The sequence below is a fragment of the Gobius niger genome (genome assembly GCF_951799975.1).
Source record: "Gobius niger genome assembly, chromosome: 22".
NCBI lineage: Eukaryota > Metazoa > Chordata > Actinopteri > Gobiiformes > Gobiidae > Gobius > Gobius niger.
Window position 1 is genome coordinate 10,042,566 of NC_136873.1, and position 12,224 is coordinate 10,054,789.

The 12,224-nt window shown below is 43.8% G+C and overlaps 1 protein-coding gene across 1 annotated transcript; it reads left to right on the forward strand.

Annotated features, from left to right (window-relative positions):
- Nucleotides 1-569: 569 nt before the first annotated feature.
- On the forward strand, nt 570-9,541 carry LOC306981597 (toll-like receptor 4; the record flags this gene model as incomplete). The annotated part of the gene is made up of 6 exons (XM_079581206.1): nt 570-646; nt 758-779; nt 3,389-4,638; nt 5,565-6,655; nt 8,988-9,105; nt 9,212-9,541. 6 exons carry the CDS (start codon nt 570-572, stop codon nt 9,441-9,443), a joined length of 2,790 nt encoding a protein of 929 aa, XP_079437332.1. The 3' UTR covers nt 9,444-9,541.
- Between the last annotated feature and the right edge of the window lie 2,683 nt (nt 9,542-12,224).

Consider the following 12,224-nt stretch of genomic DNA (forward strand, 5'->3'; position numbering starts at 1 on the left):
CAAAAATGTGACAAAAAAATTACAAAAATGTGATAAATATTTGAAAAAAAAATGAAAAAAAATTGACAAAAAATGACAAAAAAATGTGACAAAAATGTGACAAAAATGTGACAAAAATGTGATAAATTGACAAAAAAAAAGACAAATAATGTGACAAAAAAATTCCCAAAAAATGACAAAAATGTAGCAAAAAAATGACAAAAAATTGATGAAAAAAACTACAAAAAATGACAAAAAAACGACAAAAAATGATTAAAAAAAATGACAAAAAATGACAAAAAAATGAGAAAAAATGAATAAAAAAATGAGAAAAAATGATTAAAAAAAATGAAAACAAATTGAAAAAAAATGTGACAAAATTGTGACAAAAATGTGATAAATAGACAAAAAAATGACAAAAATCATCCCTCACATGGTCACATGGGTCACATGGGTCACACGGTCACATGGGTCACATGGGTCACATGGGTCAGAGCTCCATGAAGCGGCGTCTGTGGAGTTTTGCTTCCTGTTGGTTCAGACACAGTTCCTCCATCTTCAGAGGAACCGCGAGCGCCGTGTGAGCGACGATGATTGTTTCAGTCAAAGCTGAAGGCGTCATTCGTGTGCACAGAACCTGCGGAGACAGATCCTCCTTGAACCACAGGTAAGATCTCCTGTTTCCGGAGCCTTTTCTGGAGCAGAAGTGTGACTTTACAGTGTTGATGACGAGAACACATTGTAATCATTGATCCACTTGTATATGTTTTTGCGACAGGAGAGTTCCCAAAAAGAGGAGAGTCAGTAACGTGTCCTGTTTTATAAAAGTCTGTTCATCATAAAGTCCATATCTACATAATGAAGGAGCGTCTATTTCAGAATCACACTCATGGCCCATGTCATAGTACTTGAATGTATCGGCTTTGTTAACCTCTTACCACACGCCAAAACCAAATCCATTCTCTCCTCTGTGCCATTGTTGTCACTTTTTATGTCCCTAATGTGTTTTTGTCACTTTTTTATTACTTTTTTGTTGGATTTTTGTCATTTTTTTGTTTGATTTTTGTCATTTTTTTGCTGGATTTTTGTCATTTTTTTGTTGGATTTTTGTCACTTTTTTGTTGGATTTTTGTCACTTTTTTGCTGGATTTTTGTCATTTTTTTGTTGGATTTTTGTCATTTTTTTGATGGATTTTTGTCACTTTTTTGTTGGATTTTTGTCACTTTTTTGTTGGATTTTTGTCACTTTTTTGTTTGATTTTTGTCACTTTTTTGCTGGATTTTTGTCACTTTTTTGTTTGATTTTTGTCATTTTTTTGTTGGATTTTTGTCACTTTTTTGTTGGATTTTTGTCACTTTTTTGTTGGATTTTTGTCACTTTTTTGCTGGATTTTTGTCACTTTTTTGCTGGATTTTTGTCACTTTTTTGTTTTATTTTTGTCACTTTTTTGCTGGATTTTTGTCACTTTTTTGTTGGATTTTTGTCATTTTTTGGGGGATTTTTGTCACTTTTTTGTTTGATTTTTGTAGGTTTTTTTTGCTGGAATTTTGTCAGTTTTTTGCTGGATTTTTGTCATTTTTTGTCGGATTTTTGCCACTTTTTTGTTGGATTTTTGCCACTTTTTTGTTGGATTTTTGTCATTTTTTTGATGGATTTTTGTCACTTTTTTTGTTGGATTTTTGTCACTTTTTTGCTGGATTTTTGTTACTTTTTTGCTGGATTTTTGTCACTTTTTTGCTGGATTTTTGTCACTTTTTTGTTTTATTTTTGTCACTTTTTTGCTGGATTTTTGTCACTTTTTTGTTGGATTTTTGTCATTTTTTGGGGGGATTTTTGTAGGTTTTTTGTTTGATTTTTGTAGGTTTTTTTTGCTGGATTTTTGTCATTTTTTGTCGGATTTTTGCCACTTTTTTGTTGGATTTTTGCCACTTTTTTGTTGGATTTTTGCCACTTTTTTGTTGGATTTTTGCCACTTTTTTGCTGGATTTTTGTCACTTTTTTGATGGATTTTTGTCACTTTTTTTGTTGGATTTTTGACATTTTTTTGCTGGATTTTTGTCACTTTTTTATCTATTATAGAAAATGCAATCTCAATGGCTGCCGCCTGGGCGCCGCCATGTTTATTTCCCATACCGACTTTGAAGCTAAGCAGGGAAGTGCCTGGTTAGGACTGGGATGGGAGACTGGTTGGGAACACCAGGAAGCCTGGCGACAGTACTGAGTGCGTGGTTGGTGGTGCTGCTGTCCGAGGACAGGGCAATGTGTGTGTTCGTGCGTGTGTGTGTATGTGTGTGTATGTGTGTGTGTGTGTGTATGTGTGTGTGTGTGTGTATGTGTGTGTGTTCGTGTGTATGTGTGTGTTCGTGTGTATGTGTGTGTATGTGTGTGTATGTGTGTGTGTGTGTGTATGTGTGTGTGTTCGTGTGTATGTGTGTGTTCGTGTGTATGTGTGTGTATGTGTGTGTATGTGTGTGTATGTGTGTGTATGTGTGTGTGTGTGTGTGTGTATGTGTGTGTATGTGTGTATGTGTGTGTGTATGTGTGTGTATGTGTGTGTGTGTGTGCGTGCGTGCCCAAAACCTGCTCAAACACGAGCCTCTAATCAAACGCGCTGCTCCGACTGTTTTATCCTCCGTGTGAGTAAAAGCGAAAATGAAACTACCGCTTAACGAGCGCACGGCCTGCACTGCGTAGTTTTTTTTCTTTTTTTTTGCTTTGCTGCTGGACCATTTGTTTTCTATTTTGCTTTCACGTATTGTGAGCCCAGAGGTACATTTTATTCTAAAGCAGCTTTGAACGCATTGCCAATTTCATTGTAAGGTTATATATACTGTCTAATAACGATCATTAGGTTATTTCAGTTCAAAACCTACTCATTACTTTTTTGATTGTTCACTACCGTGATGCACCAAACCACGGGTCCTGCACCGTGAACCAAACCGTTAGAGCTGAACCCCTAATATTTATCCATAATTATTCCACTGTCTCTTGAATCCTGTTCCCCGAGTTTAGCGAAAATATTGTCGTTGTAGTTTATAAGAAAGGAGCACGGGTGCATCAAACACTCCAAATGCAGTTTGTTTGAAATTATTTTTAGCATTCATTATTTTACACATTTGTAGTGGCCATAGTTTTTGGAATGGGTTGGGAACCACTGGTCTACAGCTGAACTGTGTGACGGGTTGGACATTTCTTTGTAATCACTCATAATCTCAGAATATTAAATGTGGAGACTAGCGAGGCCCGGCCAAAGGCCGGGCCTCAGCTAGTATATATTATATTTTTTCTCTTTTATAAAAGCATATTCATCATAATGTCCATATCTACACTGCATAATGAAGGAAAGTCCATTTCAGAATCACACTCATGGCCCATGTCGGTCTGTATCCGTGTCCTGTGTGTTCACAGATGGAGCCTCTGTTCTCTCTCCTCGTTCTGCTGCTTCTGCCTCGTCCTTCGCGGCTCTTCTCTCTCCACAACTGCACCGTAGACCCTGAAAATCAATGGGAAATTTACTGCAGAGATCGAAAGCTATCCCGAGTTCCCGCCGACATTCCCAGGTCTGCCGCGCGTCTTGACGTGTCGATCAATAACTTCCAGCTGATCCAGCGGAGCGATTTCTCTGGTCTCGCTGAACTCCGCCTGTTAAACCTGGACGTGAATGAGATTTCTCACATCGAGGACGAAGCATTTTCAGATTTATCGTCCTTAACTGAGCTCTGTCTGCGCCGGAACAGACTCACGAACCTCACAGAGCTCATGTTCACAGGGCTGTCCAACCTCACCGTCCTCCATGTAAGTGAAAACCGAATCGCACATATTTCAGAGCTGGCCTTTGCTCCTCTGACAAATCTGCAGACATTATCACTGTCACAGAATCATCTCTCCAGCGTCAGCGACATCGTGAACATACTTTCACTCTGTCCGTTGTTAAAGTCCTTAGACCTGTCGGAAAACCCTCTCCGAGAGTTTGATTCGGAGCAGTTTCCATTTCCCTCGAGCATCACCGACCTAGATCTAAACTCGACTCCTCTGAGCAGGTTCTCTGTTCACTCCGACGTCTTTCCACATCTACAGACACTTCGTTTGTCCTACGTCGACACTGAGCTCCAATGGGACGTTTCAGATAAAGCCTTTCTCAAAAGCCTGATCAATCTTTACTTGACGAAGACTCATTTTAGCGTTCGAACATACCGGTTGATCTTCCAGAGCCTGGAGTCGCTGGAGAACCTTGATCTCCGAGGGATTGGAGATGGAACTCTGTTGGACTTGGCCTGCGGGATTCACACCCTACGACAATTAAATCTAATCTCCAACCGTATTTCCGCGCTGAACGAATCCGCGCTTCTCCGATGTTCGAGCCTCACGGAGCTGGACCTTTCGGACAACCCGATGCTGGACTTGGCGTCCTCCTCTCCGCGGGCGTTCACGCGTCTCTCGAGGCTGTACCTGGCGGCAAATCTTCTGACCAGAGTCCCCCACGTCGTCAGGAACATGTCCACTCTCACAGTCCTGTCGCTCAACACGAACCGCATCAACAAGCTCCGCTGCTCGGACTTCTCCGGGCTGCAGGCGCTGACAGAGCTGGACCTTTTCCACAACGAGCTGACCGAGCTGAGCGGCTGCGTGTTTCGGCATCTCAAAAGTCTGAAGGTCCTGTACATCGAGCGGAATCTCATTCTCCGTTATAGTGAAAGAGTGAAAAAGCTTTGTCTTTTGTTTGGATCTTTTTCCTCACGTCATCAGATGTTTTTTCCATAATTTTTTTGTTGGGGATTCAACTCATTTGTGTAACTTTTCCGTCATTTTTTTGTCATTTTTTCGTCAATTTATCACATTTTTGTCACATTTTTTGTCATTTTTTGTCAAATTTTTTAAAAAAAATTGTCAAATATTCATCACATTTTTGTCTTTTTTTTGTTATTTTTCATCAATTTTTTGTCATTTTCTTGCTACATTTTGCTCATTTTTTGTCAATTTTTTGTCATTTTTTTGTCAAATATTCATCACATTTTTGTCATTTTTTGTCAATTTTTTGTCAATTTTTTGTCATTTTTTTGTCAAATATTCATCACATTTTTGTTTTTTTTGTAACATTTTTGTCTTTTTTTTTTCATTTTTTCATCAATTTTTTGTCATGTTCTTGCTACATTTTGTTCATTTTTTGTCACATTTTTTGTCTTTTTTTGTAAATTTTTTGTCATTTTTTTGTCAAATATTCATCACATTTTTGTTTGTTTTTTTGTCACATTTTTGTCTCTTTTTTTTCATTTTTTGTCACATTTTTTTCATTTTTTCGTCAATTTTTCATCAATTTTTTGTCATTTTCTTGCTACATTTTGTTCAATTTTTTGTCACATTTTTATTTTTAGAATTTTTTTTGTTATTTTCATCACATTTTTGTCATTTTTTTGTCATTTTTTTAATACATTGAGGTCTTTTTTTTTTTCATTTTTTGTCACATTTTTTTCGTTTTTTCGTAAATTTTTCATCAATTTTTTGTCATTTTCTTGCTACATTTTGTTCATGTTTTTGTAACATTTTTGTTCTTTTTTGACAAATTTTTATCACATTTTTGTCACAGTTTTGGCGCCCGTTTGCCAAACTTGTTGACCGTCAGCGCGTACGGCAACAACATCGTGAAGCTCCAAAAGGGAGTCTTCAGAAACATGTCCAGCCTGGTGGATTTAGAGTTTGAGTCTGAGAGAGGGACGTTCGTGGAGGACGGCGCGTTCGACGGACTGACGAACCTGAGAACTTTGAAATACTCTCCTTTTCTCATCAACGGATCTTCTTCTGCTCGGTCTCAGTCCGGCCAAGAAATCTTCAATCTGCCGTCTCTGCAGACTTTAGTTCTCACTGTCAGTGATCATGTGAGTGCCATCTTACCCAACGCTTTCCTCCGAGGTTTGGACAATTTGAAAGAGTTGTCGATAGAGAAATGTTTCACGGAAGCTCCTGATTCAGAAATGTTCCGTTTTACGCCACAATTACTAAATCTGAATGTGAAGAGAAACTATGTGTGGATTCCAGTTCCAGAGTTATTTCAGCCGCTCACCGTCTTACAGACTCTGGATCTGTCTGAAAACCAGCTCAGATCCGTGGACTTTCTCTCCGAGGCGAATCTGACGCAGCTGCAGACGCTGATCTTACAGAAGAACGATCTGAGCGTTGTAGATGTGAGGGTGTTTGAGGCGCTCCCTTCACTGAGACACCTGGACCTCTCCGAGAACCCGCTGGTCTGTAACTGCTCTAACGCCGACTTCATCGACTGGGTCATCGGGAACAGACGGGTGTTTGTGAGCGGAGCGTATCAGTACAGGTGTGCGTCCCTCCCGTCTGAACAGGGGGCGCTCCTGTTGGAGTTTGATTACCGCTGGTGCTGGGAGTCTGTGGGGTTCTTCTGCTTCGTCTGCAGCTCCGCTCTGGTGCTGCTCACGCTCCTCCCCACCTTCATCCATCACTTCCTGCGCTTCCATCTGCTGTACGGGTTCTACCTGCTGCGGGGCTTTCTGCACCACCGGCGGCAAAGGGGGCGGGGCTGTGCCGAGACCTACGACGCTTTTGTGTCCTACAGCGTCCACGACGAGGAGTGGGTTTACGGACAGCTGCTGCCCGAGCTGGAGGGACGGCAGGGCTGGAAGCTGTGTCTGCACCACCGAGACTTCCAACCAGGTGACTCCACAGGGCAAAAAGTGTTTAACTAGATCAGTATAAACATCTCAGTTTGAGCACAATAATACAAATTTTAGTTGTTGTGACTAGTTAAGAAGTTCTTGGGCATTTGTCCCGGATTATTTCACTTGTTCTGAGATGTTTCTGACTCGTTTCGATACATTTCGTCCTTATTTCAGGTCATTTTCTTTGCCAATGGGGAAAGAAAATTGGTCTTATCTCATTGGTGATTTTACTTTCTTATTTCAAGCGAGATTTACCCTAGAACTGGTCTGAAATGTCCTCAAACAAGCAAAGCAAACTTGGTCCGATCAGGAAAAGTGTCTAAATGAGTGAAACCTGCTCAAAACAAGAAACATTTCCTCAATTCAAGTCATTTAAGACAATGCCAGAAATGGGCCCAACGTCTCCTGTAGCAGATGTTGTGTTTCTAACGTCAACAGTCAATGAACGGCCAGACCATTTTGAGCACTTTTTCGAAAATGTAGGACACTTTGGGTCATTGATCAGGGTCGCTCAGTTATTTTTGCTCAATGTATAAATCCAAAATCAGTTGCAGTAGTTCATATTCTGGAATTAAATCCAGTAATAGCAAATTAGCATTTAATTCTACATTTATGGCGAGCTAACCAGGAAGTGCTCCGGGCTAGCTCGCCATGAACATAACCTGACGCAGTGACGTTTTTTATTCAGATTGATTGATCTTCTCCATGATTCAGTCAAATGGAACGAGACCCATCACTGGGACAGTCTGAGGGCCAGATGGAGCTCTGATGGCCCCGATCTGCAAATTGTTACAGCACTGGTGTTAGGGAGGCACCGATACCACTTTTTCTAAAACCGATACGAGTACTTGGATTTCAGTACTCGCCGATACCGAACACCGATACGAGTACAAGGCATTTTCTTCAACATTCTTACTTTTTCACAGCAGATTGGTTTGTAATGAGTTAATTTACTCATGTACATTTCCTTAAGTAAAGTCGGCGACACATTTAAGAGCCGTTATATTAGAATTGTTCTATTGCCATTTATTTACTTATATTTTCATTCAATATAATTATTTATTTTTATGTCTCTGTCCATCATAGACAGAAAAGCCCATGTCCTAAAGTTCCCAATGCCTGAGCTTTATTCATTTATGTGTTTTTATTTAACAATAGTATTGAGATGTTACTTAAATGGTCTCTTTTCGTCTTTACTTCAGCTCCTGTAGATTTTCTCGTGTGTTTGTAGTAACTTAGCGAGAAGCTACAGCGTTTTCATTGTTCTGCTGCAGCTCATTTTCCCTCAATATAAACATGCTGTATGTCTTTAAGTTGGATTTTCTGAGGACTTTTTAGTCGCTGGGTTAGTTTTTCAGATGAATAAACCCCTGGGCATAAAACGGCGTCAGAATGGCCCAAACTGCTAGCCGCGAGTTAGCCTGTATGTTGTAAACACTGCAGCGAGTTAGCAACGTTAGCCTGTATGTTGTAAACACTGCAGACGCTGCAGCGAGTTAGCATCGTTAGCCTGTATGTTGTAAACACTGCAGACGCTGCAGCGAGTTAGCATCGTTAGCCTGTATGTTGTAAACACTGCAGACGCTGCAGCTCTAACAACATTAAGCTCTGGTTAAATCCAGCTCAGACTCTGGTTTAGAGAGCGCAGTCTGTAATAAAGTCAGCTCTATGTGGATTATTGTGTTTACACTAAACTATTCTACAGTTTGTTGCTTCTTCTCTCCTCAGCTGAGAGCGGTTTCTGGTATCGGGACCTCATGAATGAGTACGAGTATGAGTACAAGCATGTGGTATCAGCCCGATACTCGATACTGGTGTCGGTATCGGTGCATCCCTAACTGGTGTATAACTATATAAAGCATGTGATGTTTATTTTACGCTCAGTTTGCTCTTGGTCGAAATGTGACAAAAAAGTGACGAAAAATTGATGAAAAAGTGGCAAAAATGTGACAAAAATGACAAAAAATTTATTAAAAAATGACAAAAAAATGACAAAAAAAATGACAAAAATGTGACAAAAAATGACAAAATTTTATTAAAAAATGACAAAAAATGACAAAAAAATTATTAAAAAATGACATTTTTTTTTACAAAAATGTGACAAAAAATGACAACATTTTATGAAAAAATGACGAAAAAATGACGAAAAAATGACGAAAAAATGACGAAAAAATGACGAAAAAATGACGAAAAAATGACAATTTTATTAAAAAATGACAAAAATGTGACAAAAAAAATGAGAAAAAAATGACAATTTTATTAAAAAATTGACAAAAAATGTGACAAAAAATGTGACAAAAAATGACAAAAACTGTGCTGTTGTCCAGGGAAAGCCATCATGGAGAACATGGTGGACGCCATCTACAGCAGCAGGAAGACTCTGTGTGTGATCAGCCACCAGTACCTGCTCAGTGAGTGGTGCTCCCGTGAGATCCAGATGGCCAGGTGCTGCTCCTCTTCACACACGGTTCCTCTGGTTATGGGTGAACTTCATGTCACATAAAAGGATGAAGATGTGGTTTCTCTGACCTGGTCCTCGTCTCTGGTGCAGTTTCCGTCTGTTGGACGAGCAGAAGGACGTGCTGATCTTGGTGTTCCTGGAGGAGCTCTCGTCCAATCAGCTGAGCCCGTTCTTCAGGATGAGGAAGCTGATGAGGAGCCGCACGTACCTGAGCTGGAGCGGGGCCCGGGGCCACAGGGGGCTGTTCTGGGAGAGGGTCCGCCACGCACTGCAGTCTGGGGCCCAGCTGCCCGCCGACGACCCACTGCCCACTGACAACTGACCCACTGCCCACTGACAACTGACCCACTGACAACTGCCCCACTGACAACTGACCCACTGACAACTGACCCACTGACAACTGACCCACTGACAACTGACCCACTGACGACTGACAACTGACCCGCTGACAACTGACCCACTGACAACTGACCCACTGACAACTGCCCCACTGACAACTGACCCACTGACAACTGCCCCACTGACAACTGACCCACTGACAACTGACCCACTGACAACTGACCCACTGACGACTGACAACTGACCCGCTGACAACTGACCCACTGACGACTGACAACTGACCCACTGACAACTGACCCACTGACGACTGACAACTGACCCACTGACCCACTGACCCACTGACAACTGACCCACTGACCCACTGACCCACTGACAACTGCCCCACTGACAACTGACCCACTGACAACTGACCCACTGACAACTGACCCACTGACGACTGACAACTGACCCGCTGACAACTGACCCACTGACGACTGACAACTGACCCACTGACAACTGACCCACTGACGACTGACAACTGACCCACTGACCCACTGACCCACTGACAACTGACCCACTGACCCACTGACCCACTGACGACTGACCCACTGACCCACTGACCCACTGACCCACTGACCCACTGACCCACTGACAACTGACCCACTGACAACTGACCCACTGACGACTGACCCACTGACCCACTGACCCACTGACCCACTGACCCACTGACCCACTGACAACTGACCCACTGACGACTGACCCACTGACAACTGACCCACTGACAACTGACAACTGACCCACTGACAACTGACCCACTGACGACTGACCCACTGACAACTGACCCACTGACGACTGACCCACTGACCCACTGACCCACTGACAACTGACCCACTGACAACTGACCCACTGCCCACTGACAACTGACCCACTGACAACTGACCCGCTGACAACTGACCCACTGACGACTGACCCACTGACGACTGACCCACTGACAACTGACCCGCTGACGACTGACCCACTGACAACTGACCCACTGACAACTGACCCACTGACGACTGACCCACTGACAACTGACCCGCTGACAACTGACCCACTGACACACTGACGACTGACCCACTGACAACTGACCCGCTGACGACTGACCCACTGACAACTGACCCACTGACAACTGACCCACTGACAACTGACCCACTGACAACTGACCCACTGACAACTGACCCACTGACAACTGACCCGCCGACGACCCACTGCCCACTGACAACTGACCCACTGACAACTGACCCACTGACAACTGACCCGCTGACCCACTGACAACTGACCCGCTGACAACTGACCCGCTGACAACTGACCCACTGACAAATGACCCACTGACAACTGACCCGCTGACAACTGACCCGCTGACAACTGACCCTCTGACAACTGACCCACTGACAAATGACCCACTGACAACTGACCCGCTGACAACTGACCCGCTGACAACTGACCCGCTGACAACTGACCCTCTGACCCACTGACACACTGACAACTGACCCACTGACAACTGACCCACTGACAAATGACCCACTGACAAATGACCCACTGACAAATGACCCACTGACAAATGACCCACTGACGACTGACCCACTGACGACTGACCCACTGACAACTGACCCACTGACACCTGACCCACTGACGACTGACCCACTGACGACTGACCCACTGACACCTGACCCACTGACAAATGACCCACTGACAAATGACCCACTGACAAATGACCCACTGACACACTGACAACTGACCCACTGACGACTGACCCACTGACGACTGACCCACTGACGACTGACCCACTGACGACTGACCCACTGACGACTGACCCACTGACGACTGACCCACTGACGACTGACCCACTGACGACTGACCCACTGACAAATGACCCACTGACAAATGACCCACTGACAAATGACCCACTGACACACTGACAACTGACACACTGACAAATGACCCGCTGACAAATGACCCACTGACAAATGACCCACTGACAAATGACCCACTGACAACTGACCCGCTGACAACTGACCCACTGACAACTGACCCACTGACAACTGACCCACTGACAACTGACCCACTGACCCACTGACCCACTGACAACTGACCCACTGACAACTGACCCGCTGACAACTGACCCGCTGACAACTGACCCACTGACAACTGACCCACTGACAACTGACCCACTGACAACTGACCCACTGACGACTGACCCACTGACGACTGACCCACTGACAACTGACCCGCTGACAACTGACCCACTGACACCTGACCCACTGACAACTGACCCACTGACAACTGACCCGCTGACAACTGACCCACTGACAACTGACCCGCTGACGACTGACCCGCTGACGACTGACCCACTGACAACTGACCCGCTGACAACTGACCCACTGACAACTGACCCACTGACGACTGACCCACTGACGACTGACCCACTGACAACTGACCCACTGACACACTGACGACTGACCCACTGACAACTGACCCACTGACAACTGACCCACTGACAACTGACCCACTGACAACTGACCCACTGACGACTGACCCGCTGACGACTGACCCACTGACAACTGACCCACTGACAACTGACCCACTGACAACTGACCCACTGACAACTGACCCACTGACGACTGACCCACTGACAACTGACCCACTGACAACTGACCCACTGACAACTGACCCGCTGACAACTGACCCACTGACAACTGACCCACTGACGACTGACCCACTGACAACTGACCCACTGACAACTGAC